This window comes from Anas platyrhynchos, chromosome 13 (genome assembly GCF_047663525.1).
Source record: "Anas platyrhynchos isolate ZD024472 breed Pekin duck chromosome 13, IASCAAS_PekinDuck_T2T, whole genome shotgun sequence".
Lineage (NCBI taxonomy): Eukaryota > Metazoa > Chordata > Aves > Anseriformes > Anatidae > Anas > Anas platyrhynchos.
The window spans coordinates 20,875,234-20,888,479 of NC_092599.1; the positions used below are offsets into that span (position 1 = coordinate 20,875,234).

Genomic DNA, 13,246 nt, shown 5'->3' on the forward strand with positions numbered 1-13,246 from the left:
TAAATCTCACGTTACCCTTTGCACTTGACCTGTCTTTCCCTCCTTTTTCTTCAGTCCCTTGTTTGTTTTTCTGAATGTGGCACACTGCAAAAGCTCTGGAGATTCATCAGCTTTCTGACCATGCCTGTGACTTTTCTATTGCAACACTTAGTTGTTAACTTATGTCCAGATTTTTAAACTTGTGTCCAAATTTTTCTGCTTTCACAAAGGAAGTGGATTCTTTCATTTTCTGAGATAATAAAATGTGCCATTATACTTGATCATCAGACAGAGCAGGCGATTAGATGAGATGTTTTGTATTTTAAAAACAGGGGCTGGGGGAGGATCCAAGTTAGTACACTTGTATGAGCATACACTTGTATGCTTCTGAGGCTGCTGCCATGTAAATAACTTTCTAACACTTAGTGCTGAGAGGCCACTACAGTTCTAGGAGCATCACTTCTCTGATCAGTTATCTGTATGCACGTTTTTCTAGTGGGACCAGCACTTAACAGCTAAATCTGGAAGAATCTTGATCTATAAAAACATAAGTGTGTGATAGAAATGCTACATTACTTCCAAAATCTAACTTCGTTATTTAGCTTCTCTGAAACTTAGTTTTGTTTTTTTTTTTATGACTTTGTTCCAGAACATCACAAGGTTGTGCATTAATAATGATGCACACTACTATCTGCCCATTATAAAGGATTCAAACTTTTGGCCAAACTTAACACTTTTCTATTTATTTTCCTTGGTCCTCATGTAAGCCCACTTTAGGGAAAGTTTCTGCATCTACCTCATGAGGACAGTGTGGTAGTGGTGGAAACCGTAACATTGGTTTTGGACCTGATGTCTTGCCTGCAGTGATCTGCATTCCAGGCATAGCCAGTGGTAGTTGGGCCAAGACATGATGCCAGCCCTCTTCTCTTGTGATGGGAAGCTTCTAGAAGCTTATACGTGCATGTGTGTTAAACCACTGCTACAGCACAGTCAGTGAGTGGAAAGCCCTATTGAAAAGAACCAAGTAACTTCATGAACCTATTGGTGTGTGTTAATGCAAGATGCAGAGAGGACACTACAGTATAAGGCATGCAGATGTCTGTTAATGCCAAATGTGGTTGCTGGTCTTGTGCTGGGAGTATCAGTATTTTATTTTTTTTTTTTCTGAGACTAATGATAGTAGAAATAAGATTTTTATACTAAATGAATCTAACTGACCAGTTATATATGAAAAAGGTATAAAATGTGAATCTGGTACGATAGTGAGTGTCAAATAAATAGTCAAGTTTGGACAAGTAATTGTCATCTTTTCATAGTAATTAGTGGTGGTTTTAATATATGTTAAATTTCTATTGAACATATACACATTGTATGTGCTTCAGGAAGTTTCCAGGGCTTCTGATAATACCTTGAAGAATGAAGCTAGCTGTTACTTGTCATCAGTGAACTGTGTGCTGACTTAACTGAAACAGGTGAAGATCTGTGTTAATGGAAAAATGAAGCTTGAGTCCTACAAGTTAGTATTACAATTCTCTATCCTGATGTGTTTTTGAAAATGTTTTTTTTTTTTTTTTTAAACAAACAAACAAACAAACAACCCCCCCACCAAAAAAAAAAAAAACAACAAAAAAAAAAACAGCACGATTAGTGAGGCAGTTTACCTCAGTTTCCGCTATTTCCTTCCGAGTTCTGAAAATGGTAGTGTTTATGTAATATGTTCAAAGGAGCATGTAATTCATTATATATGGTTAGTCAGCCATGTGCATTTTTACAGTTCTGCCTGTAGGTAGGCTGAACACCTGGTGACATGGCAGCATATTTAAAACTCTGTTTAGAAAATCCACAGTAACAGCATGGTCTTGAGCAGTTAAATAATGCACAAAACAGAACCAGCATCCCTTCTCACAAATTCCTTCATTGCCTTCAAATAAAGGTGGTGTTATGGGCAGGAATATATCGGCTATCCCTGGGCGATGGCTGGTGTGTGATGAGAGGTGCGATGCGCTATGCCGCTCTTGTTCGCAGTTTACCTAAGCCGGTCTTTCTGACTTTGAACTTCCAGCTGTGTTTGAGGAAGCAGAAAGCTTTCATCAGCCAGGTGTTAATCGGAGATTTTTGGTATCTTAAAGCAAACTGTTCGGTGCTCTTAGAAATGGTAATGGAGGGGAAGGAAGGGGGGAAAGTATTGCATATCTAGCTTCACGACAGCAACCGTTAAACAAGTATGGTACACAAAGGCAGGGTCTATGTTCTGGGGGTTTTAATTCCAGCCCGAGAGGGAAGAAACAAGCCCTCCAGAGCGGCCGCGGAGCTGCACCGGGTGATGCAAGGATGACTCAGCCCGGGCTCAGCTCATCCTCAGGTCTTGCCACGCTTATTTCCATTAAAGTTCAACCGCTATTTTTAAGTCTGTGCCTTTGGTGGAGAAGGTGAGAAGGGAGCTGAGGGCGAGAAACAAAAGCAAAAGGAGGGAGGGAGGGAAGGCTCCCAGTCGCACCAACAACCCAAATACCTGGGCCAAGCCCTCCGGCTCCCCACGCTGCCCTGGCGGGGCTCGGAAGCCGCTCTTCTCTCCGGCAAGGGGCTCCGGCGAGCGCAGATCGCGCCCCCGTTGCGAGGCTCCCGCCGCTCAGCCCGCACCGCTTCGCTCCTGCTGCATTTTTGTCTTTTCCTTCGCCGAGCCGCGGCTCGCGCCCAGCCCTGGGCGAGCGGGGAGGGAGCCGGGGCCGGGCTCGGCGGGGCCTCCTCGGGCTCCGCAGCCCCCCCCGGCGATGTGCAGCGCTCCGTCCCGGAGGAGCCGGCTCCCGGCAGCATCCTCGGTCCGCTGCCGCCGTGCGGAGGCACCCTCCCGCCGGGGCGGCTCCTCCCGTGCCTGCCTCTGCCTCGGCGCCATCCCGTTAAAAGGCTGCTGCTCCCGCACCGCCGGCCCAATGCCTGGGCTCGCTCCGGCCGGGCTGGAGGCTGCGGGCTGCCGGCGAGGGAGAGGAGACCTTTAGGCAGCCTGCCCTGCCGCCAAGTGAGCGGGACCCGCGAGAAGACAGCCGCCCCCGGCTGGAATCGAGAGCTGCTCGCTTGCTGCTGAGGGCACTTTGGAGCAATAGCAGGTCGCTGAAGTAACTCCGGCACGCTGCTGACTGCGGAGTTGTAAAGAACTACGTGCAAGTGGCTGCAGTAGTGCTGGAGAACGCTTTGCTGTTACCAGGGACACAATAGTTTTCAAGTCATTAGAGCCTCGCTTCTGGTCCTCTCCTTCCATTACACAGAGAGGGTCATTCTTGGGAGGGATGAGAATGGAGCTGTGATTTCTTCCAGTGGCGCTCTGGTGGAGGGGGCAAGGGTGGGGAAAGAGGCTTTAGAAGCAAAACCCCACAGCTGCTACGTTCAGATTCACTTGAATTTCCCCACATTTTTTCAGGCGTAGGGAGACACAATGCTAGAGAACTTGAATCTTCTTCGGGCTTTTTGGGGTCTTCTCTTTATCTTCTGGACTGCTTTTAACACAGCCTTAGTGGATGTGGTTGGATCGGAGCAGCAGATCCCCTTGTCTGTGTAAGTCTTTTCATGTTATTTCTCTCAGGACCATGGTCAAGAATGAGAACTTGCCTGCTCGAGTTCGTATTTTATTTTTATTTATCAATTGCAGGTATTTGACTGTTCAAGGCACCTTTGCTCCTCTGTCAGCTGTTTCTGAAATCATAGTCTTTAACACGCATGGCAGTACTTAAATTTTATTCTAGTGCATGTGTTAGTGGAATACATGGCTGTGGAGTGTTACCTTAAATGCTTCTATTTAGCGTAGTTGATATTATCTTAACTCATGCGAGAAGTTGTCATTCGGAACTGGTGTGCTGTTCTACCTGCTCCTCTTCTTTCTGTGGGCATAGATTATATTGTACAAAAGCATGCCTCTGTACAAGTTGACTTTAATTTTTAAAAGCGCAGGTTAGGTGGTTCCGTATTGCAGGCCTTACCTTGGCACAGCATCTGCCGTGTGCTTGTACTTGAACAGCTCTGCTAATCTTTTGCTGTGACTAGGTTCCTTTGAGCTCTTTAATGCAAAATTGCTTGAATCCTTATGAGTGCAGCTGAAGCTGCCACAGTCTGTGTTGCTTGCTATGACATGTGTATTACATTTCTTCCTGTCTTGTTTTTTTTTTTTTTTTTCTTTTTCCCCCCCTCACAGTGTAAAGCTCTGGGCCTCAGCATTTGGTGGGGAGATCAAATCTATTGCAGCCAAGTACTCAGGTTCCCAGCTCCTGCAGAAGGTAAGGATCTCTTTGATTGTAATAAGGAAGGATTTTAAGAAGAAAATGGACGCAGATTTATTTTTTTTTTTTTCATAGGAAAACAGAGCAGTGCATCCTTTGGTCCAAGATCTATTTTTGTATTTAATGCTAGTCCCTGATGACTCTTTGCATTGCACTGCACTATCTGGAGGCTTCTTGATTATACTGAGTTGTTTTTTTGGGGATGATTTCTTTTTGTTATTATTAGAAAGTAAACTCCAACATATATTTATTGAAATCAGGGTTGAAGCCTAGATTGCGGGTATTTCGTCTAGTTGCTGCATTGTGATGATGATGTTTTTGTGTAGGAACAGCTGCTCCTTATGAAAAATGGTAACTTCACTCAAGGAGCAGAATTAGGGCATATTTTATTATTTTCACCCTGTGCTGTATTTATGCAATTGACTGTATCAGGAAAAGAAGGCTGCACTGTTGTTTGTCATCTCTGCAGTTTTTACAATCCCATTATTCCTCAATCATCTCAACCCAGTGGTGGGATGTATTACATCATTACGGATAAAAGGAATGAATGTGGTTATCTTCTTGCTCAGCTGCACAGCTGGGTAATAAGCTAGTGAAGTATAGCAAAAACTTGAGAAATTGGTGTAAGTCTGTGTAATGGGGGCAGGAGGGTAATGAGAAAGGGGATTTGAATATGAGATACTGGACTAGATACAGTACTCGATTTAAATATGCAACCTGTACTGAAGTTCTGTGTTGTAGACAGTTTATTTTTATAGTAGGTGCTGGAAAAGGCATAATGAAAGACTACACTAAAAACTTTAAGACTGATTTTGCAGTGTTTAGTGTGTGATATGGAAATGGAAAAACACTGAGACAATCTCTGACTAGGGACCACTCATGCAAACCATATGTTAAATTTCTGCTGCTTTTAGATATGATTTTGAGTTCTGAGTAACACGTTAAATTGTCTGTTTGTGAAGGAAATAGCTTCAGCTTGTAGCACTGATTTTGAAAGGATTTTGTATACTTGTGAAATTATGTAACGGACAGTACATGTAACAGTTCAAATAAAATGCTTATGCTCTCTATGTAAAATGAAGCACCTAACTTAATACTGAGATGTGTGAGTTCAGTAGTCATATCTGTCTTTTCAGTGTTGCATATCCAGGACTGCAAAACCTGAAATTCATTAAGCTGGAATATCAGCTGTTAAGAAAAAATACTTTTGAGGTCTTTGAATACATCTCAAAACCATTAAATGGCTTGTGTTTAGTATATTTGGCCAACTTATATTTTAATCTGAAAGTCAAGACGTTCAGTATTTTTTATGCTTTAAGTTCACATCCTTTGTGTACTCTCATATCATCACATTTTTGTGTGAACTCTTCACATTTATGAAGCAGATGGACCTTTCCATTTCAATTAGTATCTAATCAAGTATTATTAAAAGGCTTTAATTTTTTATTGTGCCCTAACAAACAGGTACATTTACTTAACTTTGTAACTGCTCTGTGTGCAGCCATTTTTGCACTAAAATGGCTTAAAATTTTTTATCTACCAGAAAAATATGTAATATGCTGTGTTTGGCAATGGTGCTAAAATCCACAAAGGTTCAGTAAGATCCGTCATTATTCTCCTCTTCCTCATAGTAGATATGTTACAGAAAGGAAGACAGCTGTGTTTTTCCCTCTGTAGTAGTAAGATTTCTCCCTATTGGTTGTTATAATTGTAGGTAATTGGAAGCTATTCATTTTACCTTTTTTTCATCAGCATCCTTTTTACTTCACTGTCAAATCTGTGCTCCTGTTTTTGAAGGTGGATAGTGTATGCTCATTCCAAGCTACTTTGCTTTCGTTTCTTGCTTTTGTTACAGCATTTCATTATAAAATAAAATGGGAAAGACAAAATGCAGATTTGACAGGTATTTAGAGCCTATTCATTCCATTATTATATCCTCTCTCTTTCTTCCCTTCTGGTTACAGTAGTTTGAGAAAACCTCTGGTGCTTTTCATTCTTACTTAAAATTTTGTACGTCTCTGTACTTTTAAGCTTGCTATTTCTTCCTGTTGGTCATGGCAAATGAGCCTGGATGACAGATGACTTTGGTGTGTATCTTGTATTGTTGTTAAGCATATTTTAGTTGTAAGCTTGTATGAATAAAAACATAGCAAACTTCAAGATTTACAAGTATTTTCAACATGAGAAGTCAGTGGCAGAAGTTATAACAATTAATTGAAGTAATTACACAGTAGTGCTCTAAATACAAGTTTTTTTTTGTTTGTTTGTTTTTTGTTTTTGTTTTTGTTTTTTTTTTTTCTCCTTACCCCTTACTAGCCAGGCACTAAGAATCCATTTGGTATGTACTGTGAGCTTGGTGATTAGAGTCAATGTCTTTTTAAAGTCAGGATTCCACTTCTAGAAGCAGTGTTACTTCTAATGTTTCTGGTTGAATCCCCTTTCTGATTATGAATTAAGCATTGTTAATAAATGAGGTTATTAAACATGTTTATAATTATGTATCTGGGCATTATAGATTTCTCAATTACCAACTGCTTTGTAGTGCCATTTAGTTTAAAGGCTTACTAAATGAAAAATTAATGTACAGGTTACTTGATTCATTCTGTTAACATATATGAGGATCGCTGCTTTCAAAGGAATGTGTTTGAAATCCAGGCATTGTTAACACGCTCTACCATTGGAAGGCTTTACATAATAAAATTTATTTTACCCATCTTGAAACTTCATTAAACAAATGAAGTTATGTGAGATACTCAAACAGAATTCTGCCAGGCTGTAGCTGTGAGTATTGATATAGTTATTGCAATTCCTATATATTGCTGTGCTGTGAATATCAAATGAGTAACGAGAAATGCTGTCCTCTTGAGTTTTGAAAAGACGTATAAGGATATTTTCATCACAATTATTATTTTTTTTTTTTTTAAAGCAGCACTGTTTATCTTAACTGATTATTTTATCATTTTATGACATTATAATAATATCTAAGTATGTTGTTACACCTTCTAACAGTATATGGGATATATGACTTTTCCTGGAATTAGTTTTGGGTGAAATACATGTATATGGATGCTGTAAATACTTCAGAAAATTATAGCTCAGTAAATGACTTCAGAAGCGAAGATGAGATTTAAGCCAATTAGCACTTCAAAATGTTGCATTTTAATGCTGCGTTACTTATTTCCAAAGAGGAGAGAGGCCATTCAGTGTTCAAAATACCAAACAGAAGAAAATAGGACAATATTATTTATGGAGGTTTTACAGTTGTCACGTAGATTTGGCTTTATACAAGAAGCTGCTTGGTGCTGTAGAGACATGCGTGCTCTTCACATAGCTAGCAAATATTGCTGGGGCCTAGGATTTTAATTGTCTCTTAGGTTACATGTAGTACAGTATAACAGAACATTTTTTTTCCTTATGCTTTGAAAAGACATCTGCCTTATTTAAATCTTGACACATCTTTAAACCTTTTTTTTTTTTTTTTTTTTTTTTTTTTTTTAACACTGATTATGTTTAGTTTTAATGTTAGTATAGCCTGCTGGCAAAACCAGGGTTTTAAGTACAGGATAAAAAGCAAGGCTTAGGTGCCAGGAATGTATTTGCTTTGCTGCTACAATTAGATTTTCAGGGGAGTAGACTTGGAGAATGCTATTGTTCATGTTAATGTTCCTAATAATGGTATGCTTCAAGTTCTATGCTGTTGCAAAATAATAGTAATAAAATGCAAGTAGAAAGTGCAGGTAATTTGCTTTAGGTTAATGTTTAAAAAAAATGTTTGTGCAGGAAGGCTTTTCTAATATCAATGAGGTCTAAGTCAGTCTCTGATTATGTAGTGTGGTTTATGCTTTCTCAAATTTATAATGGGAAAAAAAAATAATCATACTCTGAGCCCTGAATTCTTGATTTGGTCTTGAACAGTCTTATTACTAATGTAGGAACAGTTTTCAATTGAAAATAAACTTGTATTTGATGGTTTGGCTAATAAGGTGTCTTGCTGAAAACCATCTTTCTTAAAGCTGTCGTAGATTTTTATTATGTAAGTTGCTTAACTGAGTCTTCAGTGTTATGTAATTTCTAGCAGTCTAAGGTCTGCATATGCCCACTCATCGAAACAAAATCCTTGTTGCATTAGGAGTTCTCAAGTCCATTGTATTTCTACAAGCAAATCTTTGGATCAGTATAGCATGCCTATTTTAAAGGCTCAGAACTACATTTTGTCTTACCAACTAGTGTTGTATCTTGTTTCTTACAACTCTGGAAATGTCAGTACAAAATTAATATAACAGGGTGATTTAGAGCAGTTAGTATTCAGCTGGTGTATCTAATTCATGCAGTACATCTATCTTTAGTTTTAAAATGTATAATAGTTACTTAAATTCTTGAAGTTTAGTCCCATCATCTTGACATTAATTGCTTTTCTTTTATTCAGCCTTATGTTGGTTCTGGTCTCTTTAGGCTGTGTTTTTTTTGTTTTTTCTTTTTCTTCACTCAAGATACTGCAGCTACTGCTGCCTTCTTTGAAGGAAGAGTCAGCAGGACTAAGCTATGCACTTTAAGCTTGTAGACATGGATTGCCTTTTTGGATGTCAATTTAAACTTTTGCTAGCTGAGCTATTAAATTTAATCCTACAAAAATGACATTGTTTTTCCTATCAAAAAAAAAAACAAAAAAAAAACCAGAAAAGCCCGTGTACACATGATTATGATTTAAACAAACCAAAGCAAACAAAAAGCAAGCAGGTAAATCATTAACTTTATTAAAACTTGAAGTTAATTCGTTATAATTCTGAACTCAGAATTTTGAGTCATGTAAAATGTCTCCCCTCACTGAATTAAAACAATCACTAAATGATTAAAAAAAAAAATAATCATATGTGAATCTTAAAACACTTCAATTCTGATGATTAATGCAAGTGATTTTTTGCAACTTGCAGGACTTGAACTCCTGTCCCCTTCATTTCTTCCAGGCAATGTAAATCACAAAGCTATTCTCCATGCTAAACCTGTTGTTGAGTGCTTGTGTGTTTTGCTGTGTATTTCATGTTGTTACGTGAAGACATAAAGATAGATTATTTTGGATTAATATCTTATTTTTTCTTTTTCTGAGAGTAAAAAAAGTGCACTCTGGGGAAAACTTGGTACATCCAATACCAATGTTCAGTTAGAATATTGAACTGTAGAAGAAAATATCATAGTGCTATGTGACTTTCGTTTCTTTATAAGTGATTTTTTTCTCCTTTCTTGTGATGAAGTCTTGCCTTCTCTGAAAGCAATGGAGAATTTTGATTGCCTTCGGTGAGTTAGAACTGCATCTTGAATGATGCAGTTCTTGCTTGAATGTCTTGGCAGGAGTGATAATTTCTTGGTGCTTGTAATGTTTTAAAAATGTAGTCCAAATCACCCTGAATATCAATCATCATGTTTTATATTTCTTCCTTAACTAAAAGGAAAGAACTATTTTAAACCACAGTGAATTCATCCTCTTCTGCTATCAGTACTCTGTGTTTTGCAGTATTTTCTGTCCTTCTGGGTTTTGCAAGTACAGCATGAGCCTCTTAGTTATATTATTAAAAGTAGATATGTTCTATTGGTGAAGTCTAACAGATATAGGAGATGGCTTCTGTAAGTTTGTATGCATTGCACTTCCAATAATATGGAAATTGAGTGGACAATCCAACTGGAAAATATCAGATCTCGAAAGGGAATGAATGCTAATTCCCTTACTTAATGCATTTATGGTTGATTGATTTTATGTCCTATATTGGAAAATGCTTACATTTCAAGGTTAAAAGAGCTGGTCTCCATGCAGATTATCTTGGGAGTGAAGGTATACAACCACGAGTAGATGCTGCATTGTAATGGTGATTCACTTTTAAAGCAACTACTAATCAATACTCTACACTTTCAAATGTCATTACTGTTCTGTAGGGTACAATTTTTGTTGCTGATAATAAATGGTTACCAATTTATAATTTGTGTTGTACAATGTGTAGGATAGACTACTTTGTTAAGGTTTCTATAGATGCTTCATGGAAAAGTCTGCATGAAATACTCCAATTAATACATTGTTCTCGTCTTCCTATCTTGCTTTTTCTATGTATGTTTTTGCAAAACTGTGGACATTCTTGTGACCCCAGTTATCCTCTTCCCAAAGCTTAAGTAATTCCTTTGCAAATGACAAATTCATTACAATATTTGTAGCTGAAGAAGGAGTATGGTAAAGCTTTTTTTTTTTAATTAATACTTTGAGAAAATTTGGGAAGGATCTTGGGTACCTTTCTAGAAGTGCTGAATTCCAGGGACAGGTGTTTTCTGAAAATATCCTGCCCTCAGATCTCTTGGGACTTTACAGATAGTTGATAACTAGCACATTGGTTTGGAGGATATTGTAAGGTACGAGGAGAATGGGATTATTCAAGAGAGACAAAGGCTTGTCCACACCGGACTGTATAGATATTATAATCAGTATATTAAATTTAAGCTGGGAATAAATTACAGACAATAGAATCCAGAGCACAGGAATTAAGCTGTCATAAATACCTCTCACGTGAGAGTCGGCTTCATGCACTCCTTAGCTGGATCTTAGCAGTAGCTATAGAATCTCAGATTGCTTTAACAAGCTAGACGTGAATTTACCATGGACAGCGGTTGAGTTTAAAACAAAAATCACTTGTCTTACTTGGGAAAGATAAAATAAGCCTATTTCAGCAGTGGTACTCTGAGTATGAAGAGAGAAAGATTAGAGTTTATAGAGAAGTGTTGGGTGCATGTCTGTATGTATAAAACAAATCTTGGACAAGCCTATAGGTGGGATGTGTGTACATTTTAAATGTATTTTCAGAATAGGACTGCCTGAGCAGCACACAGTGCCAGGCAATTTTTATACAGGAGATGGCTGCTGGGAGGTGAAGAAGTTTCGCATATATCAGTTTGCAGTGCAGGAGGCACTTAGGAAGGTAACTGTCACTATTATCCTTCAAACTAGATTGAGCTCTTAGAGTACCTAAGAAAAGGTTGTAGAAGATGTATGAATAAACTGATCTCAATTCCATTAAAAAAAAAAGGGGGGGGGGGGGGAAATGGTATGGTGACCTTATCTGGTTCATAAATCGGGAATATAAAATGAGAAGTATGTGTATATAATTCCTTCAATGTATTGGGGCTTAACATGTGCAGACTTGATTGCTTGTTTCTTTAGGTTCTTGCTTGTATATGTGACAGTAGTATCTACATCAAAGCTTTGTTCTTGGCATATAGAAAAGGGTGGAAGTGACTTCTGGGCTTCATAAAATATTTTCCTTTGGAGTAATCAAAAGATGGAGTTTATGGTCTTCCCTGAATTCTGTGCAGGTGGCAGATTATGTGAATATTCTAGACTTTTCAGGCTGAGAAGATGGCTGCTGGATGTTCTTCTGAATACCTTGATACTGAATTTACCTCTGGCCAGACCAAAACCAAACCAAAACAAAAAGTGGCTTTCATCTTCCCCCTTTCTACTGCTGCCTAACACTCTTCCATTGTGGAGCTCTGTTTTTCTGTCATTGCACAATAATTGTTCTGGAAGAACATTTTAGGTTGTTTAACTCAAGTTTCTGCTCAAAGTAAGTTCAATGCAGGCTTCAGAGCATATTTTGGGGGGTCTTTGAGTCCAGTCTTCAGAACCTTCAAAGACAGATGCCACAATCTCTTATTCCACAGCTTGACCATTCTCAGGATGAAAAACTATTTGCTGCCTCCTGTAGTACTCTGCCTCCTGTACTCCTCCTGTAGTACATCCCCATAAACAGCATTGGTTATTCTTGTCTGTAACCTCTTTGTAGGTACTAGAAGGCTGTTTATAGGTCCTCTCCCCAACAGTTCCCTGCTATGCATGCCCTACCTTCAAGTGCTCTCTTAAAGTGGTGTGCACAATCTTGATGAGTCTTCTACATCTTCAGTGATGAAGATCATTAATGAACACATTAAAACAAAGAGTTCCCAGTATACACCCCTGGGGAACTCTGCTGGCAAATAGCCTCCAGGGTTGCTGTGAATAACCATTACCTTTTGAGGCTCATTGACTGTTTTTTCACCGATCTGGCATCTCTCAAACAGACCATAGTTGTCCTAATTTAGATACAGAGATACTGTGGGAGATATCAAAAGCCTTTCTGAAATAAGGTAAATGCCGCCCACTGCTCTCCACTCATTCACAGATGTAGTTGTTTTATTGCAGAAGGCAGTCAGGCTGTTGTTGATTTTTGTATCCTTGAACATTAATAGAAATAGAAAAGCAGCTCTAAGAAACTTTATATTAAGACACACTTGTCTTTTTGCAAAAGACAGGTGTCTAGCCCCTGTTTTGATCAAGGCAAAAAAAATACAAATTGAAGTGTACTTGTACTTTTAAACCTTTTCCTTTTGATTTTTCAGTCTGGAAGACCTATATGCTTTACATTATCCAAGGTATGTTATACTATTGCCTCCCTTATTGTGAAATACTGATAAAAATGTAAGGGCTAATAAAAATCCCCCAAAATGCTGTGGACCTTAGCTGAAAGATTTTCAACCACTGTAAACAGATGGATAACTTAGTGAGAGATTGATATTTCCATAAAAGTTGTTTGGATGTTTGAGCCATTGTCTATGTTTATTTGGAAATGAGTTTCATTTGGCAAAAATCAAGAAAGCAATAGTTCTATTTGTTTTCATTTTTTAGTCCAGGCCATGTGCCATGTTTACCTTTCAGGTACTTTTAAGAAGTTTTTTTAGAAATGAGACAATTCCAAATAAATACTCCTTATATAGAAGAAATATATATATAGAAATGTATATATTGCCACTATTCTTTTTTCTGTTGGGTCTATGCATGTTTCATCAGCTCAAGGCTTTGACTCTTGAATTGCATCTGTCCATGTCGTAGAAAATAAGTGTTAGTCTGCAGCTGACTTCTTTGGTAGGCTTATAAGCAAGCAGCATTTTCACAGACCTAAGAGCTTGGCATGAAAGCTTACTGTGTTATG

The 13,246-nt window shown here is 38.4% G+C and overlaps 1 protein-coding gene across 14 annotated transcripts in view; it reads left to right on the forward strand.

Annotated features, from left to right (window-relative positions):
• The first annotated feature begins 2,338 nt into the window (after window positions 1-2,338).
• Window positions 2,339-13,246, forward strand: part of CACNA2D3 (calcium voltage-gated channel auxiliary subunit alpha2delta 3) — a 459,196-nt gene continuing 448,288 nt past the window's right edge. For 3 of the 14 annotated variants that reach the window (XR_002401918.4, XM_038185883.2, XM_021272149.4), the window contains exons 1-2: window positions 2,347-3,528; window positions 4,163-4,244. Coding sequence is in view for 10 of the 14 variants with exons in the window: in XM_038185883.2 (XP_038041811.1) it covers window positions 3,410-3,528; window positions 4,163-4,244 (201 nt within the window). In the remaining 4 variants the exon portion in view is untranslated. Of the gene's footprint in view, window positions 3,529-4,162; window positions 4,245-13,246 lie in introns of all 14 variants that reach the window. The other 11 variants (XR_005269052.2, XM_021272152.4, XM_021272154.4 and 8 more) reach the window with 8 other exon arrangements.